General features: G+C 30.6%; 1 protein-coding gene across 9 annotated transcripts; it reads left to right on the top strand.

The window, feature by feature from the left end:
- Window positions 1-11634: 11634 nt before the first annotated feature.
- LOC141723984 (putative nucleoredoxin 1-2) lies at window positions 11635-15646 on the top strand. Of its 9 annotated transcripts, none has more exons than XM_074525968.1 (6): window positions 11635-11955; window positions 12061-12102; window positions 13446-13492; window positions 13601-13760; window positions 14170-14692; window positions 14933-15646. In XM_074525968.1, exons 5-6 carry the CDS (start codon window positions 14645-14647, stop codon window positions 15341-15343), a joined length of 459 nt encoding a protein of 152 aa, XP_074382069.1. In that variant the 5' UTR covers window positions 11635-11955; window positions 12061-12102; window positions 13446-13492; window positions 13601-13760; window positions 14170-14644; the 3' UTR covers window positions 15344-15646. The 9 variants fall into 9 exon arrangements, with proteins under 9 accessions (XP_074382069.1, XP_074382068.1, XP_074382067.1 ...); XM_074525967.1 differs by having other exon boundaries at window positions 13389-13492; XM_074525966.1 differs by having other exon boundaries at window positions 13378-13492.

Genomic DNA, 15646 nt, shown 5'->3' with positions numbered 1-15646 from the left:
AAAGGTTAGGCATAAATCCATGTACCCCCATCCAATGTGCACTTGACTCCGTGTGATCAATCTACAAGGGCATGTATTGCAAGGTGTGTCATCAGAGACAAGAATTGTTTTACAAATATTACAATTAGAATAGTAGTTTATCTATCAAAAGCCTTAATTTAAAGGAAAAATAGATAACTTGTATTTGTTTAAATTCTTGACTACAAAAATACAAACATGTGCGAGCTTCATTAAAAGGCATGAGAGAGCCGTTAAAGTTATGTTGTTATTGCTCAATTTTATTATTATTTGGTTTTAGAATTTTTTTGTATCTAACCTTTGTGTTGAAAAGTAGAATCATCAAGGATTATATAATTAAAATGATATATTTTTCGAATATTTATTTCATTTAGTTTAGATTTATTTGGAGTTGTACAAAATTATAATTCGCAAAAGATATCAATTAAATGAGTATCGTATTCTACCCCATTCTACTATATTTTCGGACCTTACAACAAGTAAGTTAAAGAATTTAACTAGTAGTATATTCACAAAAAAAATGGTTAAATACATCTACTAAGTTGTTTTAAGCATGTGTTCAACTAGCCTTCTTTCTTTATGCTCTAATTTGGAAGTTAAGCTCAAATTAAGTAAATGACCAAGTTCCAAAAATTTAAAAGGGACAAAGTGCATTTAGTAATTGAGATAAAAAAATGGGTAGCTAACTAGTTGAAGTAGCACTATGCTTAGCCGAATATAGCTTCAGTAGGTTAAGTTTAGCTCTAACTTATTTTAATTTGAGTTTGAGTAGTCTAATTTCTTTTAGTCCTTTTAAAAAAACTCAAAAATAAGTGTAGAATTAGCTTAACCAAAACCAAAGAAGCTTATTTTTATTCTTAAATATCAAGTTCAAACCACTTAAGGTAAAAATAAGATATAGGCTTTTTTTTAACTAAAATATAGATTCACTGGTCTTCAGTTACTAGTCTTAATAAGTCATAATCACAACTTTGAGTTCAAGGACCAAGGATATTCAAATATCTTCACGAAGAAAATAACTGGAAATATCTCAATATATACTACACAAAGAAATCAAGAATAAGTGTATCTTTGAGACAGAAATAGGTAAACTTACATATAAGGGTACAATTGGATAGATCTAACAATAAGAAATACAATAGAAATTTAAAAAAAAAAATTAAGAAAATAACTAATTTACTACCCTTGACGTTTCAAAAGCTCAAGCACCTAAAAAATATTTGTAATTATATGGAGACGCGTATCTAGGATCGAAGTCTAAAATACATTAGAATAGTCACCAAAAATTCTTCATGAGTGGGGGTTGAAGGGATGTAGAAACACGTTGAAGTGCACAAAGTTAAATTCAAAATTAGGCCTAAACACTTAAAATTGCTCAGAAATTAAGCACTAAAATCATAAAACACAAAATTAAATTATGTTTAATCACAAAAGATGTTTAGAGGCCAAATTAAATTACTCTTTTTAAAACAAAGTATCAAAAGCTAAATTTTTTAAACAAAAGAAACACTACTACATAGTCATTTACTTTGATGCAATTTATTCGTACCAAATTCAATATAATACTATTAAAATAAACTAGGATTAAACTATCATTTTTTTTATTATTTATTTTGTTTTACATAATTCTCTAATCAAAATAAATAAATACAATTGACGGGTGATGATAAATATTTTTGGAAAGAAAGGCGCCCCAATGTATTCGGAGATGACAACCAAGATAACAATAGTTGTCAGTTTTGATTTTGAACACGTATGTTTAGATGAATGGTAAGTATAGTTTTATAATATTTTTTGAATATATTTTTTGACTAAAGGTTTTAATATTAAAATTTAATTTACAAAAATAGACTTTGCCAAAAAAATTATATATTTATATCGTCAGTGCATTACAACGAAAGATAAATATTTAAAATGTATATGAATATCGGAAGAAGTGAATAAATTCAGGCTCTTCATTAGGCCTAAATCCTCAGAAATGGCGTGAAAATTAACTCAAAAGTAAATGATTATGGACTATTTTCCTTGCAATTAATTAAGTCATGAAAAAGTTTTAAGGTTAAATCAAATTGTTTTTTACTCAAAAGTAAATGATTAAGGACTATTTTACTTTTCAAAAGAAATTTCGGACCAAATTTGAATAATGTAATATTGTAATAAGCTATATTTTATCTATGATTTTTTTCATTCATCCTTAATTTTTAACATAATTCCCATATAAAAATAAATAAAATACGATTATGACAAGAGGGTCACGCTCGGATGTTTTTTAATGGTCTCCGGGGTAAAATATATTTCATATGTAATGGAGATATGCTCTTCGTCAGAAGTTTACAAGCAATCTTTGAAGTTATGCATATATATTAGTATATGTATATCAGTGGTCCAATGCTAACTACCACCAATAATTTCATCTCAACTAGTGACACATTTAAATTTACTTACGAGGAATAAAAATGGAAGCACAAATGTCACAAAGTACCTACTACCACAAAGGGGTTCTTTGGTGAGACCTGATGTTTCTTGAGGCTATTGATTATGCATATGTTGACATCATTAAAATAGGACCTCCCTATCATGTGAAGTATGTGCCCATGACACCAGATGTTCCTAAACACGATACCAGGAAAGAAAAATCAGAATGGTCAGAACGTGAGAAGGCTTCAATGCTTAGGAATGCAAAAGTCAGAAATATTCTGCATAATAATTTGGACAATATAATGTACAGGATGATTGCCTTCCGGACTGCTAAATAGATATGGGATGCCTTGGGGACTTAGTACCAAGCTACAATGGCAATAAAGGAAAACAAAATAATTGTTTTTGTGCAAGAATATGAGAAATTTAATGCCAAGGCTGATGAGTCAATTACTCACATCTATGATAGATTCCTGACACTGCTGAATGATCTATTATTGGTTATAAAAGATTATGGAAGAGAAGACTCAAACAGCAAGTTTCAAAGAGCTCTTCGTGAAGCTTGAGATACTCAAGCCTCTATAATCAGACATCAGTATTACCTTGATTTACTGACACTCGATGAAGTTATAGAATGCTAAAAATCCATTACTTGGAGATCCAACAAAGAAAAGATAAGAAAAGTCAGAAAATTAAGGTTGTAGCTCTAAAAGAGAAAGCTCTAGAAGAACGAAGGTAATTGAATAATCAGATCCTAACACTGAATCATCCGACCTTGACACAGATACTGATGAATATTCTGATATTAAATCTGATGATCCTCAAGTTCTTGAGATGGAAGCAATGCTGATGAAAGGCTTTAGAATGATGAGGCTTACAAAACTACAAAGGAAAGGTGGTTTCAACAAGAAGTACTCTAGAGATGGAAAAGACAAATTTATAAGAAATGAAGGACAATACTCCAAGGGAAGGAAGTTTGATAAAGTCAAGGTGACTTGTACTACAAGAAAAATATCAATAGACATCATACATTAGAAATCGGTTGACGGTGCATTGATGTTAACAGTGTTAAAGACATCACCCCGTGATTTTCTGATGTCTTTGTTATTTCAAGACATTGGTTATTATTAAACCGATGTCTAAACTTCATCAAAAAAAATATTTTGCGCCCACCTTTACTTTCCCACATAGTAAAAATCCCGTTCACTTTTTGTTCCGAAATTCTCCCCCTCCCAAAATTTTCCACCCTTAACCAATTTTTTGTTCCCCTCACTCCTTACTTTAGACAATTAAAAACTAAAAACTGAAAACTAAAAACTAAAAATTGAAAATTGAAAAATACATTCTCTCTCTACTCATTCTCTCTCGAACCCCTCTCTCAAACCTCTCCCTCTCTCGAACCTCTCTTTCGGCTCACAATCTCTCTTAACTCCGCTCACCATCTCAACTCCTCTCACATCTCTCTCGATTGGTCACAATCTCTCCGCTCACAATCTCTCTATTAAGCTTCTCTCTTTTAAGCTCTATACTTCGATAAGTATTCTATGTACTCCAATCGAACTAGTCTTTTCTGCATGAAGACCAGTTTTACAAATTGAGGGTTTTTGAATTTGACACCCTAATTTTGTAAATTGTCGTTATTTTCAATTCCAAACCCTAATTTTTTTATTAATTCAATATCTTTTGAAGTTCCTAATACTTTTTAATTTGTTGTATACATGACCTATTTTGATAAAAAGAAACAAAATTTTAGGTAATTTGGGTGTTTTTTTCTATACCTTTGTAAATTTGTTTATTTTTTTTATTCATGTAAATTAGGTTTTCATTTGTTTGTACTTTTGTAATTTTTGACTTGTTTTTGCTGAAAAATTGGGATGTTTGATTTTCCGATCATCGGTTAGTTTCCTTTTTTAACTCTATTTAATTTTGTTTGAGTTTTTTTTTATTTTTGTAAATTGTTGTAGTTTGAGATTTTATTTTTGTAAATTATTGTAATGCGATTTTAAATTGTTGTAGTTTCCTTTTCTAACTTTAACGTGCACTTAAAATATTTATAAATAAATGGTGATAGTTCGATATCCATGTGTAAGCTATGTTTAAAAATAATATTTTTTCCCTCCTCATTAATTTTGCAAAATTCTCATATAAAAATGAATAAAATACAATTGTGGTAAGAAGGGAGGTATTTTAATGGTCTCCCCTACAAAATACAATTGATATCTTAGAACAAGATTGGTTGTAAAATTAGTATTATTAGCCCAACTTTTATTTTTAGGGTGATCCGGTCCAAATTAAATATACACCCTATTAAGTTAAATATAATTCATTTACCTTCTTGGACTATGCTAAATTCTTTGGTATAGAATACCTAAATCCTATGTAAAAAACTGGAGTTAAGGCCCAAATATCAATGCATGGATCTCTGGGCAAATCTTCCAACCAATGAATTTTCATAAACTCCCAAATCCCAATTACTCCTACTTTGAGAATAATTTATTTTTTTTCATTAAAGACTAATATAATATTAATAAACACCCAATTATTTACAAAGTTATGTAAGTATGAGAATAAAATCTCTTAAATATATATATAGAGATATATACTCTATCAAACACACTTTTTTGTTATATTCATAACAACAATCAAAGGATAAAGTTTAGGAACTTTCCTTATTAGGGTAAGTAAAATGAAAATAATATTATGAATAAGAGAGTAAATAGATTTATTTCATACATATATATATATATAGGATAAAAATAGTTAAATTTAAATGTATTTTAACTATTAAACTTTTTCAAACTAATGACCACATGCTTACACCATGCTAATTCTAACAAACAAAATGAGTACACACTAATCATTTTTAAGAAAATATATAGAATGTAATATTCTCAACAAAAAAAATTGAATGTACCATTTGTCTCAAGATATTAGAAATGTTGACCGGATTTGATGCATATATGATTACATATTTATTGAGTATAAACATTCAAATTAAAAAAAAATTAATGGGAATAATATTTTTATATGAAAACCGTTATAACCTGGCCACCTATACAAATATAAAAAAATACAATGTTAAAAAATGTATTCTTATTCTTGTTTTTCTTGATTAGTGCTCAAATATGTTACATTCATATCCTAACATTTTCATAAGAAATAGAATCTCTCCTGCTCATCCTCTTCACAAAAAAACAAAGTTGTAAAAGCAAATTCCCCTCAAATTCCCTAGCTAGACTGAAATGCCTACATCTACTATTACCACTGACTGCCAGTTTTGTGGCAACAGATTAAAGTGGTTCAAGCACCACATCCTGCACTTGGGAACCAACAAAACCGTTTGCACAGATTGCGTTATCTATCTCCATGCTCCTTCCTTGTGTCCAGTTTGTTTTACCGTTCATGAAAATCCAGAGAAGCTTATCACTTCAAATGTTGTGGTATCTTGCGTGAGATGCTACTCATGTTCTCACGTAAATTGTATTGGTTCTCACCCCCATGCTCCTTATCTTTGTGTCACGTAAATTCGCCTCTCCTAGTTCTTGGTGATTCCAATGGAGGAAAGACAGTAGATAAGAATGCTGCCAAAATTTTCCTTGCTGCTTGCAAAATTTCAGCAGGTAGCATGAAAAAGGCGGCTGTGACTGCCAAAATGGAGATGGTGGCTAGGGCCAAAGAGGCCATTGATGCCAGAGAATTGGCTCTAAAAGCCATTGAACACGTGGAGCATCTTAGAAGAAATAGTGCTAGTACATAAACAATAATAATATGATAAAGGGAATATGAAATTTATATTTCAATTTTTTATTTTCTCAAAGCAATATACAAGTTTGATTTCTTATTATTTTAGTGTACCAAGTAGAATTTTTTTAAATTTATTGAGTTATATGTTGTGTGGTAAATTAGGAATTGTGTCTATTAGTGGTAAGCAAAATTAAGAATTTATATTATGTAATTTTAATACATTATATCAGTTAGAGGTGCACTTTTCTCAATATGTGATCACTCTACAAGTGCATGCAACCCCAGATATGTCATGAGTGACAATAATTAATTTACAAAACTCACAATTAGCTACATAATTAATCTATCAAAGGGGTCAACTTAAAAGCTAAATAGATCACCTGTATTGGTTTATCTTCTTGATTACAAAAACACAAACACATGAGAGATTCATTAAAGGAATTGCTCATTTGTATAGTTATTTGGCATAAGAAATTGCATTGATTTTAAAGTGTAGTATACTGGAGGATTATATTAATAATAGAATTTATTTGTCTAATATTTGTTCTCTTTTATTTGCTTAGACTTCCAGTTGTACAATTTTGAGTTCAAGGACTTAAAATAACCATATACAAGTATCTTTATCAAAAAATAACTTGCAATATCTCAATATACACTACAAAGATAAATGGAGAACAAGTGTATATTTTAGATACAAGTAAATTTACATATAAGTGTTTAAGGGGATAGATGTAAAAATAACAAATAACAACATAAAATATACAATGTTTAAGCAAAATACCTAATTTATGACCCTAGACTTTACAAAGCACCTAAAAAAGATAGTTAATTGCGGATACGAGTATCTAGAATAGAAATAAAAAACATATTAAAATAGTCCCCTACAAATCTACTAGGAAGGGGTCCAAGGAGTAAAACACTTCATAAACTAGGGGTGGACAAGCGTATTAATAGATGTTGATAAAATGTGGGTATTTTTTAAAATTTTGGAAACCAAGTTTCCCAAATGCTTTAAAAATGAAGAATAATTGGAAAGGTATGTGTTTCTCAAGTGGCACACATGCTTGAAAATTTAGCACAAAAATCTTCAAAGTGAAAGTAAATTAAGTTCAATCACAAAAATGTTTAGAGACCAAATAGATTTGACTTTTTTTCTTTACCTAATAGTCAAAAGCAGAAATTTTTGAAATAAAAGAAGCACTAATAGAGACTTTTTACTTTTAGGAAACTTTTTTGGACTATATTCAATATTATAACATTGGAATAAGCTATGTTTAGACTAGAAATTTTACACTATTTAAATTTGTTTACATAGTTTTCTAATCAAAATAAATAAAATATAATTGACCGGTTAGGATAAATAATTTTGGGAAGAAAGATGTCTCGTTATTGGGAGACGGCAACCAAGATATTAATATTGTTCGTTTTATATAAGTATAGTTTTATAATATTTTTTGAATTTTTTTGTGACTCAAGAGTTTTATATTAAAAAATTTTACAGCAAAATAAATCGAATATCTAGTACAAAAGAATTAATATAACAAAGTTCTTATTTTTGGATAAATGATAATACTTTTCTAATAATTCATGTTTAGATTATAATTTATTCATTCTTTATTAGTTGTTATCCAATTCATACAAGAAAGAAGGTTTGCTAAAGGATTTGGGAAGAAAGTAGGCTTGCTTTTGTAGGGATGACAAATAAGATAATAAAAGTTGCCTACTTTAATTTTTAATTTTGAACACATATATGTTTATCTGCAGGGTAAACATAGTTTTATAAATCATATTTTAAATTTCTTTTTACAATATAATTTTTCAGGTGGAAAAAATGATGTGAAGATTTACTCCATCCCTATGAATGAGACCACACAAACCGTCAACATTATATTTGTTAAAAAAAAGCTAGATTATACAAAAAAATGTGTGTGAAATAGAGCATGATAATTGGTAGTAGGCTTGTCAATGAAGCCGAGGTCGGATCTGATGAGGTCTAACGCGAGCCTTAATAGATAGATATGGATTGTATAAAAAGAAAACCGATACGATAATACTCTGATATGATAAAGATGTGATCCATTAAGAAGCGGATATGAATTTTCACTCATCTGATCCGATAAAGACCAGATGCGAAATACTAAACTTATATAATTATAAATATATATATTTATATATATACTATATTAATATATATAATATATTAATATACATATATATTATAATAAATAAATATAATTAATTTTATATTTATCAATGTTAAATATATTAAATTTGTACATATATATTAACTTTAATAATTCAATATAATTAATTTTATATGAATCAATATGAATTATATTAATTTTATAATTAATTTAACTATTATCTCATCATATTAAAATTTGTTGTGCACACCAGGTGTCATCATATTTTAATGAGTATCATGTGTGTCGAAAATTATTTTCATACATAATATTTTATTCACAATTTTTTTTATTTTAATTTTTAAAATTGACACATATAATTATTTTCAGATATTTATCCAATTAAATTATTTTATTTTTATTTATTTATTTCATAATTATTTTGAACTAGACTCTTTTCACATATTTTCATTTTTTTCCACAATATCTCTGATTATAAAATTGCTTTTTTGTTTAAATTTCTATAATTATTAAACCGTATTAAATTAATATTATTCATGACAAAAAACTTAAATAATCTAGAGTTCGATCCAATAATCTTAGATCCTAATGGATTTGGATATGGATTATGTTCTTAAAAATCCGAAAGCAATCCGATCTGAATCCGATCCAACAAATTTAAATGGATATGGATATGGATTTAGTCAAATTCGATCCAAATCGGACGCGTTGACAAGGCTAATTAGCAGTACTCACTATAAGAAAACATGTCATTATCGACCGACCAAATGTTACTAAAATTGATTTGTGAAATATTGACATAAGCCAGCGATTTTATCGACCAAATAGTTGTTAAGGTTTGTCTTGATTAAAATCGACTGACCTTAGTCGAAAATTACTTTTTAGGCTTCCTTGTTGGTCAAGGACTAAATTCAACTACAATGCACAGAGATATATAGGAAAAACACTATCTAACATTATATGTCGTTATAATATGTAATGATTAAGTCATAATGACGTAGATTGTTAAAATCGACCGCATATTACTGACCAACTTATAACCGACCACATAAATGGATGCTAATAATACACAACTTGCACATCTATTACACATCGGCATCTTTAATGACCAAATACTTATTGCTTATAAGTTTTAAACCGACCAACCGAGGTTCGTCAATTTTAAAATTTTGGGCGGAATAATATCTTTTTTCTAAAATCAAATTGAACACCAAAAGTATAGAACAAGCCAAAACCTCGATCACTTATAATATTTGGGTGGGAGAGTTTTTTATGAAAACTAAATATCAATGCAAAGTTGAGTTTTACAATTATCTTTTGATAGTTAAATTAAATGTATTTTAATAAATATTTAGTACTTCACTAAATCTTTTGGATAACAGTCTTTGATTACGAGTAATTTAGTTTTGAATATTTTTGTATTACAGCTTTATTGTTTAAAGGAAATAAAATTTTTGGCATATGACGTATTGGTATTTGTAATGGTCACCCATATACTTCCTCTTATTTGTTTTCATAAAATATATGTAAACACTTATAGCCTTAGAATATATACCCTACACCTACTTAAAACCAAAAGTCTTGTTTCTTTAAGTTTCTATAAGCTTAAAAAAGTAAAGGAATAGGTTTTTCTCCTATTTATGTTCATTGAATTTATGTAGACACCTGTAGCCCTAGAATATGTACCTAAACTTACCTAAAAACCAATGAAATAGTCTCCTTTTATTAAGTTCTTATGTAGAAGTTAAGCTCAAAATAAGTAAAGGACTAGGTTAGAGAAGACTAAAAGAGACAAAGTTAATTTATAAAATAATTTTTAATAAAAAATCAAGAACTAACTAATGAAACAAACCCTATACGCTAGAACATAGCTAGAGTAGGTGGAGTATAACTTTAACTTTATCTATGTGCTTTGTCCATGAGTGTTGTACTGGATTTTCAGTGATGACAATTGCACTTGTGTTATCACAGAAAATAGAAATCCTGTCAACTTGCAAACCATACTCTAGCAATTGATTTTTCAGCCATAATATCTGTGCACAGCAACTACCAGCAGCAATATATTCAGCTTCAACTGTAGAAGTAGAAACTGATTTTTTTTACTGAACCAGGACACAAGCTTGTTTCCTAGAAATTGACAGGTTCCTGTTGTACTTTTTCTATCAATTCTACAAACTGCATAATCTGCATCTGAATCTCTAGGGTACCAAATGCTAAGTTTTAGTGTTCCCTTGAGTTATCTGAAAATTCTCTTAATAGCTTTATATGAGATTCTCTAGGATCAGCCTAAAATCTAGCACATAAACATGTAGCAAACATTATATCTGGTCTACTAGCTCTTAAGTACAAAAGTGAGTCAACCATGCCCCTATAACTGGAAATATCCACAGACTTTTTAGTAGTGTTTAATTCAAGCTTAGTTGCAGTGGTCATGGGAGTTTTTGCAGATGTGTAATCCATTAGATCAAACTTCTTTAAAAGATCAAAAATATATTTAGTTTGACTGATGGATATTCCATCACTGACTTGCTTAACTTGTAAACCAAGAAAGTAAGTCAATTCTTCCATTATACTCATTTCATACTTACTTTGCATCAATTTGGCAAACTTTTTGCAAAGTTTTCTCATCTGTAGAGCCAAAAATAATATCATCTACATAAATTTGAACAAGTATACTTGAACCATTAATATTTCTGAAAAATAAAGTTTTATCTACAGTACCTCTAGTGAAGTGATTTTCCAAAAGAAACTTTGATAAAGTATCATACCAGGCTCTACACTACACCATATAAGGCCTATCGCAACGCCCTCTTTAAAGAATGTTACCTAATATGTTAACCTAGATATGGTACTAATGAGATAATCTAACATTGTGGTTTTTATGTTACCTTAGCCAAAAACCTGATATTGCATTAGGTACAAAGTGTTGCAGCTTAGAACATTTTTGTCAAAGTGTTACTTTAGAGTATTAAAACATAATTTTAATAATTTTTAATATTAAATATTAATTTTAATTCATTTTTCAAGAATCTTAGCTGATATACTAATACAAATTTAATAAATGAGATATATGGTACACGGATATTTTTTATAACAAAAAAAATATAAAAATGTAACATACGAATTTATATAAAATATTAAAATATGTAAAATTTGTGTAATTATTTAAATATTAATTATTACATAATTGTTGCAGTTTGGACCTGAACATATATCCAAATTGTGGACCTGGTAATTCGGAGAGAGAGGGAAATTTTGGGTAAAAAGCCGCCCAAATTTTTTGGACAAATTGAAAAATTTGACATCTCCCTCGTTACACATCTTTCTCAGTCCGCATCTCATTCTCTCTCAACACACACTCTCTCTGTTACCCATCTCTCTCAGGCTCTCTTGTCTACTCTGTCGCTAATATCTCTCTACCACTCTCTCTCGCTGCCATTTTCTGACCATAATCTTACTATCATTCTTATTGTAGTACATCTATTGACCCATCTCTGTCTCTCTCCAACTGCGTTGTCTCTCTCCCAACCCCGATTTCTCAGTCCCAGTTCTCACTGCCTCGCTCTTTGTTATTCACACCGACTATATAATTAGATCATTGAGTCTTCAAATTAATTGATTCAAAGCTACGGTCGTGCCTAATTTAAAAACTTCAAATTAGGGCTTCTTAGAATTGGGATTTCAAATTTTTAGTTTAAATTAGGGCCTTCAACTAATTTTATGCCTTTGATTTCAGGTCTTCCTTGGTAGAATTGGAGCTTTGGAGTTTCAATTTTAGGTATTTTGATTATGATTTTTGGTATTTTTGGGCCTTTTTTAGATGTTGGATACATCAACATATATGTTTTGATTTTAGAACACTGCTTATGAGAGACTAGTTGGTAATCCTTTGTCTGATGATGTAAACTTTGCTTAATATTTTGATTTAAGGATTGCTTGTTTCTTTTTAATTTAAGAATATTTTTTGTTTTTTAATTTAAGTGTATGTGATCGGAACACCTGTGTCCTCTATGTCTTAATAGTCCCAATAAGGTTATAAGTAACATACATAATTGTATAAAAAAAGATTAAGCATGCGCTATTTACATTTCAGTTACACATGGTAATTTAGAGATCAATAATTTGTATATCAAAAATTCAAAATGATAGCAAACGATATCTGAAATGCTTGATGCTATCTTACCTTTTTAGAATATTTGATTGTAAGTGTTGCCTGTAATATAAGGTTTGTTTGAATCAAGATTGTTTTACTCAGAAGTTGTTCTTTTATTTTAGAAGTTGGTTTTGATGCAAATTGAATGTTTAGTCCTTTACGCTGTCTCTGTATTATTTCTCACATACTTGATGTTTACTAAAATATGATATCTATGCAAATGACTACAAATATTGTGCGTTTAGTTGACTTCAGTTCTAACATTATATAGATAAACCAGTCAAGAGCATCCCAAACAAATAAAAGAAAATGAGTTTATGCTAGTACAACTAGTAATGTTCCAGAAGCATCAAAACCTCATACAGAGATGCTCTGTGTGTGTGACCGCGAGAAAGGAGCACGTAAGAATGCACTGCAGTTGCTTTCCGTTATATATCAACTAGAAGAAAGGGTAACAGAATATGATTCAGATAGATTATTACTATTTCTTCTACTGGATGTAGCTCTTGAAGTTGAATGTTACCCACTTCAGAATAGGTTTTAATATGCAGGTTTGTGGCATTTCAGTATGCTAATAGTAGAAGTGTAGAGCAGTTAGCAGAAGCCTACTGTTTCAGACTTCAGACTCAATAGAACAATGTAAATTCACGAATTTACTTTGAGAAACAGGGCATGTTGAATCATAATTTAGACGTGGTATATTTGTGTGTGCACTGTGTAATATGGACGCCCTGGTGTGCATAACCTTGATTTGCATATTATTTACTGATCTTGTTTTGTATATTGAATTTAGACTTAATCAATCTCATGGCTGATGTTGTTGAGCAAGATGATTTTAATAAAATGAATGCCAGAAACATTTTTATGGTTTTTGCACCAAACATGACTTGGGTATTTTAGCTCGATTTCAGGTATTAGAATTTAATTAAAAGTTTGGTGGTTCTGATTTATTAAGATTTGAGTTGCAGCAAATTCATTTATTCTTGATGTTCCTCAAGATTCCCCAAGCTCTCAGGTATATTCAATTAACTCGTTACTCGCGTCTTTTTTGATGTAATTGTGGTAATTGAAAAGTACGTACTTTAAAGATCACTTTTCTTACAAATGTTCTATAATTTTTCAGGGACCTTTTGCTCTCTGCCGAATAATAAAAAAGAATGAGCAAGGAATTAGCATGATCGAGATAAAATGCACACTACTAATGTTTCAAATTAGACGACTGGCTTGCTTAAATGTTTCAAACCTGACCCCTTACACTGCCATCTGCTGGATCCATCATATATGTTAGTTGCTTGTATTAGTTACTAGCTTGTTTTCAAAGACCCCCTGTTTGTTCTACTTCTAGTTTTGTTCTAGGGTCGTAATCTTTGTACTTGGATACTTCTGACTTCTATTGGAACCCTGAACCATTTTGTTGGTCTTAACACTGCTTCAATTTTTGCTTAACTAAGGATTCAGCACATTAATAGTATTTGCAGAACATGCTCATTACATATATCTATACAATACATTATGTGATGTACCTTGATTGTGCAGAACATGCAAAACCTTCGAATAAAAAAAAATATTAACATTTTGTGATAACTGCCTTCTCTTCCATGCCCTGGACTTTTATCCCCTACTCTGATTTTACTTCCTGCCAAAATTTGCTCAAGACATTTGGATTTAAGTTTGTATACTGTATGTACATAGGTTGTGTTATGTACACATTCAGAGTCTTGAAGACAAGGTGGTCTCCCTACATTTCTTTGAAGAGGGTTCTTCCCCCTTCTTACCCTGGCCTCACCGCGGAACTCATGACAGCTTACGAGCAATTAGCCAAAACTAAGAACTTTGAGGTTGTGCTCTTCTATGTCTATGACATGGCAAGTACTCTTGGTTGTACAAATGAAGATACATTCTGGAACAAATTCAAGACAATGCCTTAGTTGGTGATCCCGTTTAAAGACCCGGCCATTAAGAAGTTAAAGAGGATCTGCCACTATCCCGAAGATTTAGAAGGGCCGGCTCCAGATCCCGGACTTGTTATAGTTGGACCTCGAGGGGAATTCTGCGAACCATATGCTGCCGATGTTTTTATGAATTCTGGAATTCCAGCATACCCATTCAGTTGCAAAAAAAATGGTTGATTTGGTGGCTGGAAAAAGCAAAGAGTGTGAAGCTGGACATGCTATGGGATTCCAAAACTGTCCTCAGACGAAGAGATAAATCTGAGGCAAGTTCTTTCAACATTTAATGCATCTTTAAAACTGTCAGATTCTGTATCCTCTTGAAGTTTGTTCTCCATTCTCTTTCGTTAATCTAGACAAGTTCCCTCTATTCTAAATTGGTATAAAATCCTGTTGCAACTTGCAATTTCCTTTATTTTTAGCGGTAAACAAATTGTTTACAGTCCATCACTTGTTGCGATTCTGTTGATCCTCTGAATGAACTTTTATCCGTTTTCTCTTTATAGGTTGAATTCTCCGAAGTTGTTGGGAAGAGAATTATACTTCTTATTGGGATTAGTTGGGTTCGAGTTGCTGCAGATTCCCTTTCAATTCTAAAGTCGAAGTATAGCATGTTGAAGGACACAGATGATGACTTTGAGGTAATCCAAATCTTCGACTTGAGTGAGCTAGCTTATTACAAGGAGCATGTTACAGATCTACCATGGCTTGTACATCATTTAGGCTCACATCAGCTATCATTGTTACTTCCTGCTTCGAACCGTGCTCTGCTTATTGCCTTCAATCCCCATGGACAAGTTGTTAGGAGGGCAACTACTCCATGCTTTAAAGTCAGAGTAGATGCAACATTCCCCTTCTATGCTGCTGGTGATTTGGAAGAGGAGGTTTATAGTGAGCTGTACATACACTTTAATTGATATTATTGGCAGGAGGATAATATTTTTCATGATTTAAGCACGGAGAGTGCATAATTGGGTGCTCGTCGAATAGGTGTATTTGGAACACCCCCTATTGGATGTCTTCCATCATAGAGAACACTACAAGGAGGAGTGCAAAGACAATGTGCAGAAAATTACAATGAACTAGACTTGTAATGTTTGTATTTAGTAGATTAAGAAGTTTGGGATGTATTAGATATAGTACATTTAATTGCGCATCGGTTTTATTAAATGGTATTGTTGGATGGATCGTTTAGTTAATGAATTTGTTTTTGGGATTGC

This window comes from Apium graveolens, chromosome 5 (genome assembly GCF_009905375.1).
Source record: "Apium graveolens cultivar Ventura chromosome 5, ASM990537v1, whole genome shotgun sequence".
In the NCBI taxonomy this organism is placed as follows: Eukaryota; Viridiplantae; Streptophyta; class Magnoliopsida; order Apiales; family Apiaceae; genus Apium; species Apium graveolens.
This window is presented reverse-complemented; position numbering and strand designations above follow the sequence as displayed.

What these genes read in the sequence shown, in the direction of transcription:
- LOC141723984 (XM_074525968.1), top strand. Translation starts at nt 14,645, where the DNA reads ATGCTATGGGATTCCAAAACTGTCCTCAGACGAAGAGATAAATCTGAG. An exon ending in GACGAAGAGATAAATCTGAG is followed by an intron (nt 14,693 to 14,932) that starts GCAAGTTCTTTC and finishes TTCTCTTTATAG; the next exon opens with GTTGAATTCTCCGAAGTTGT.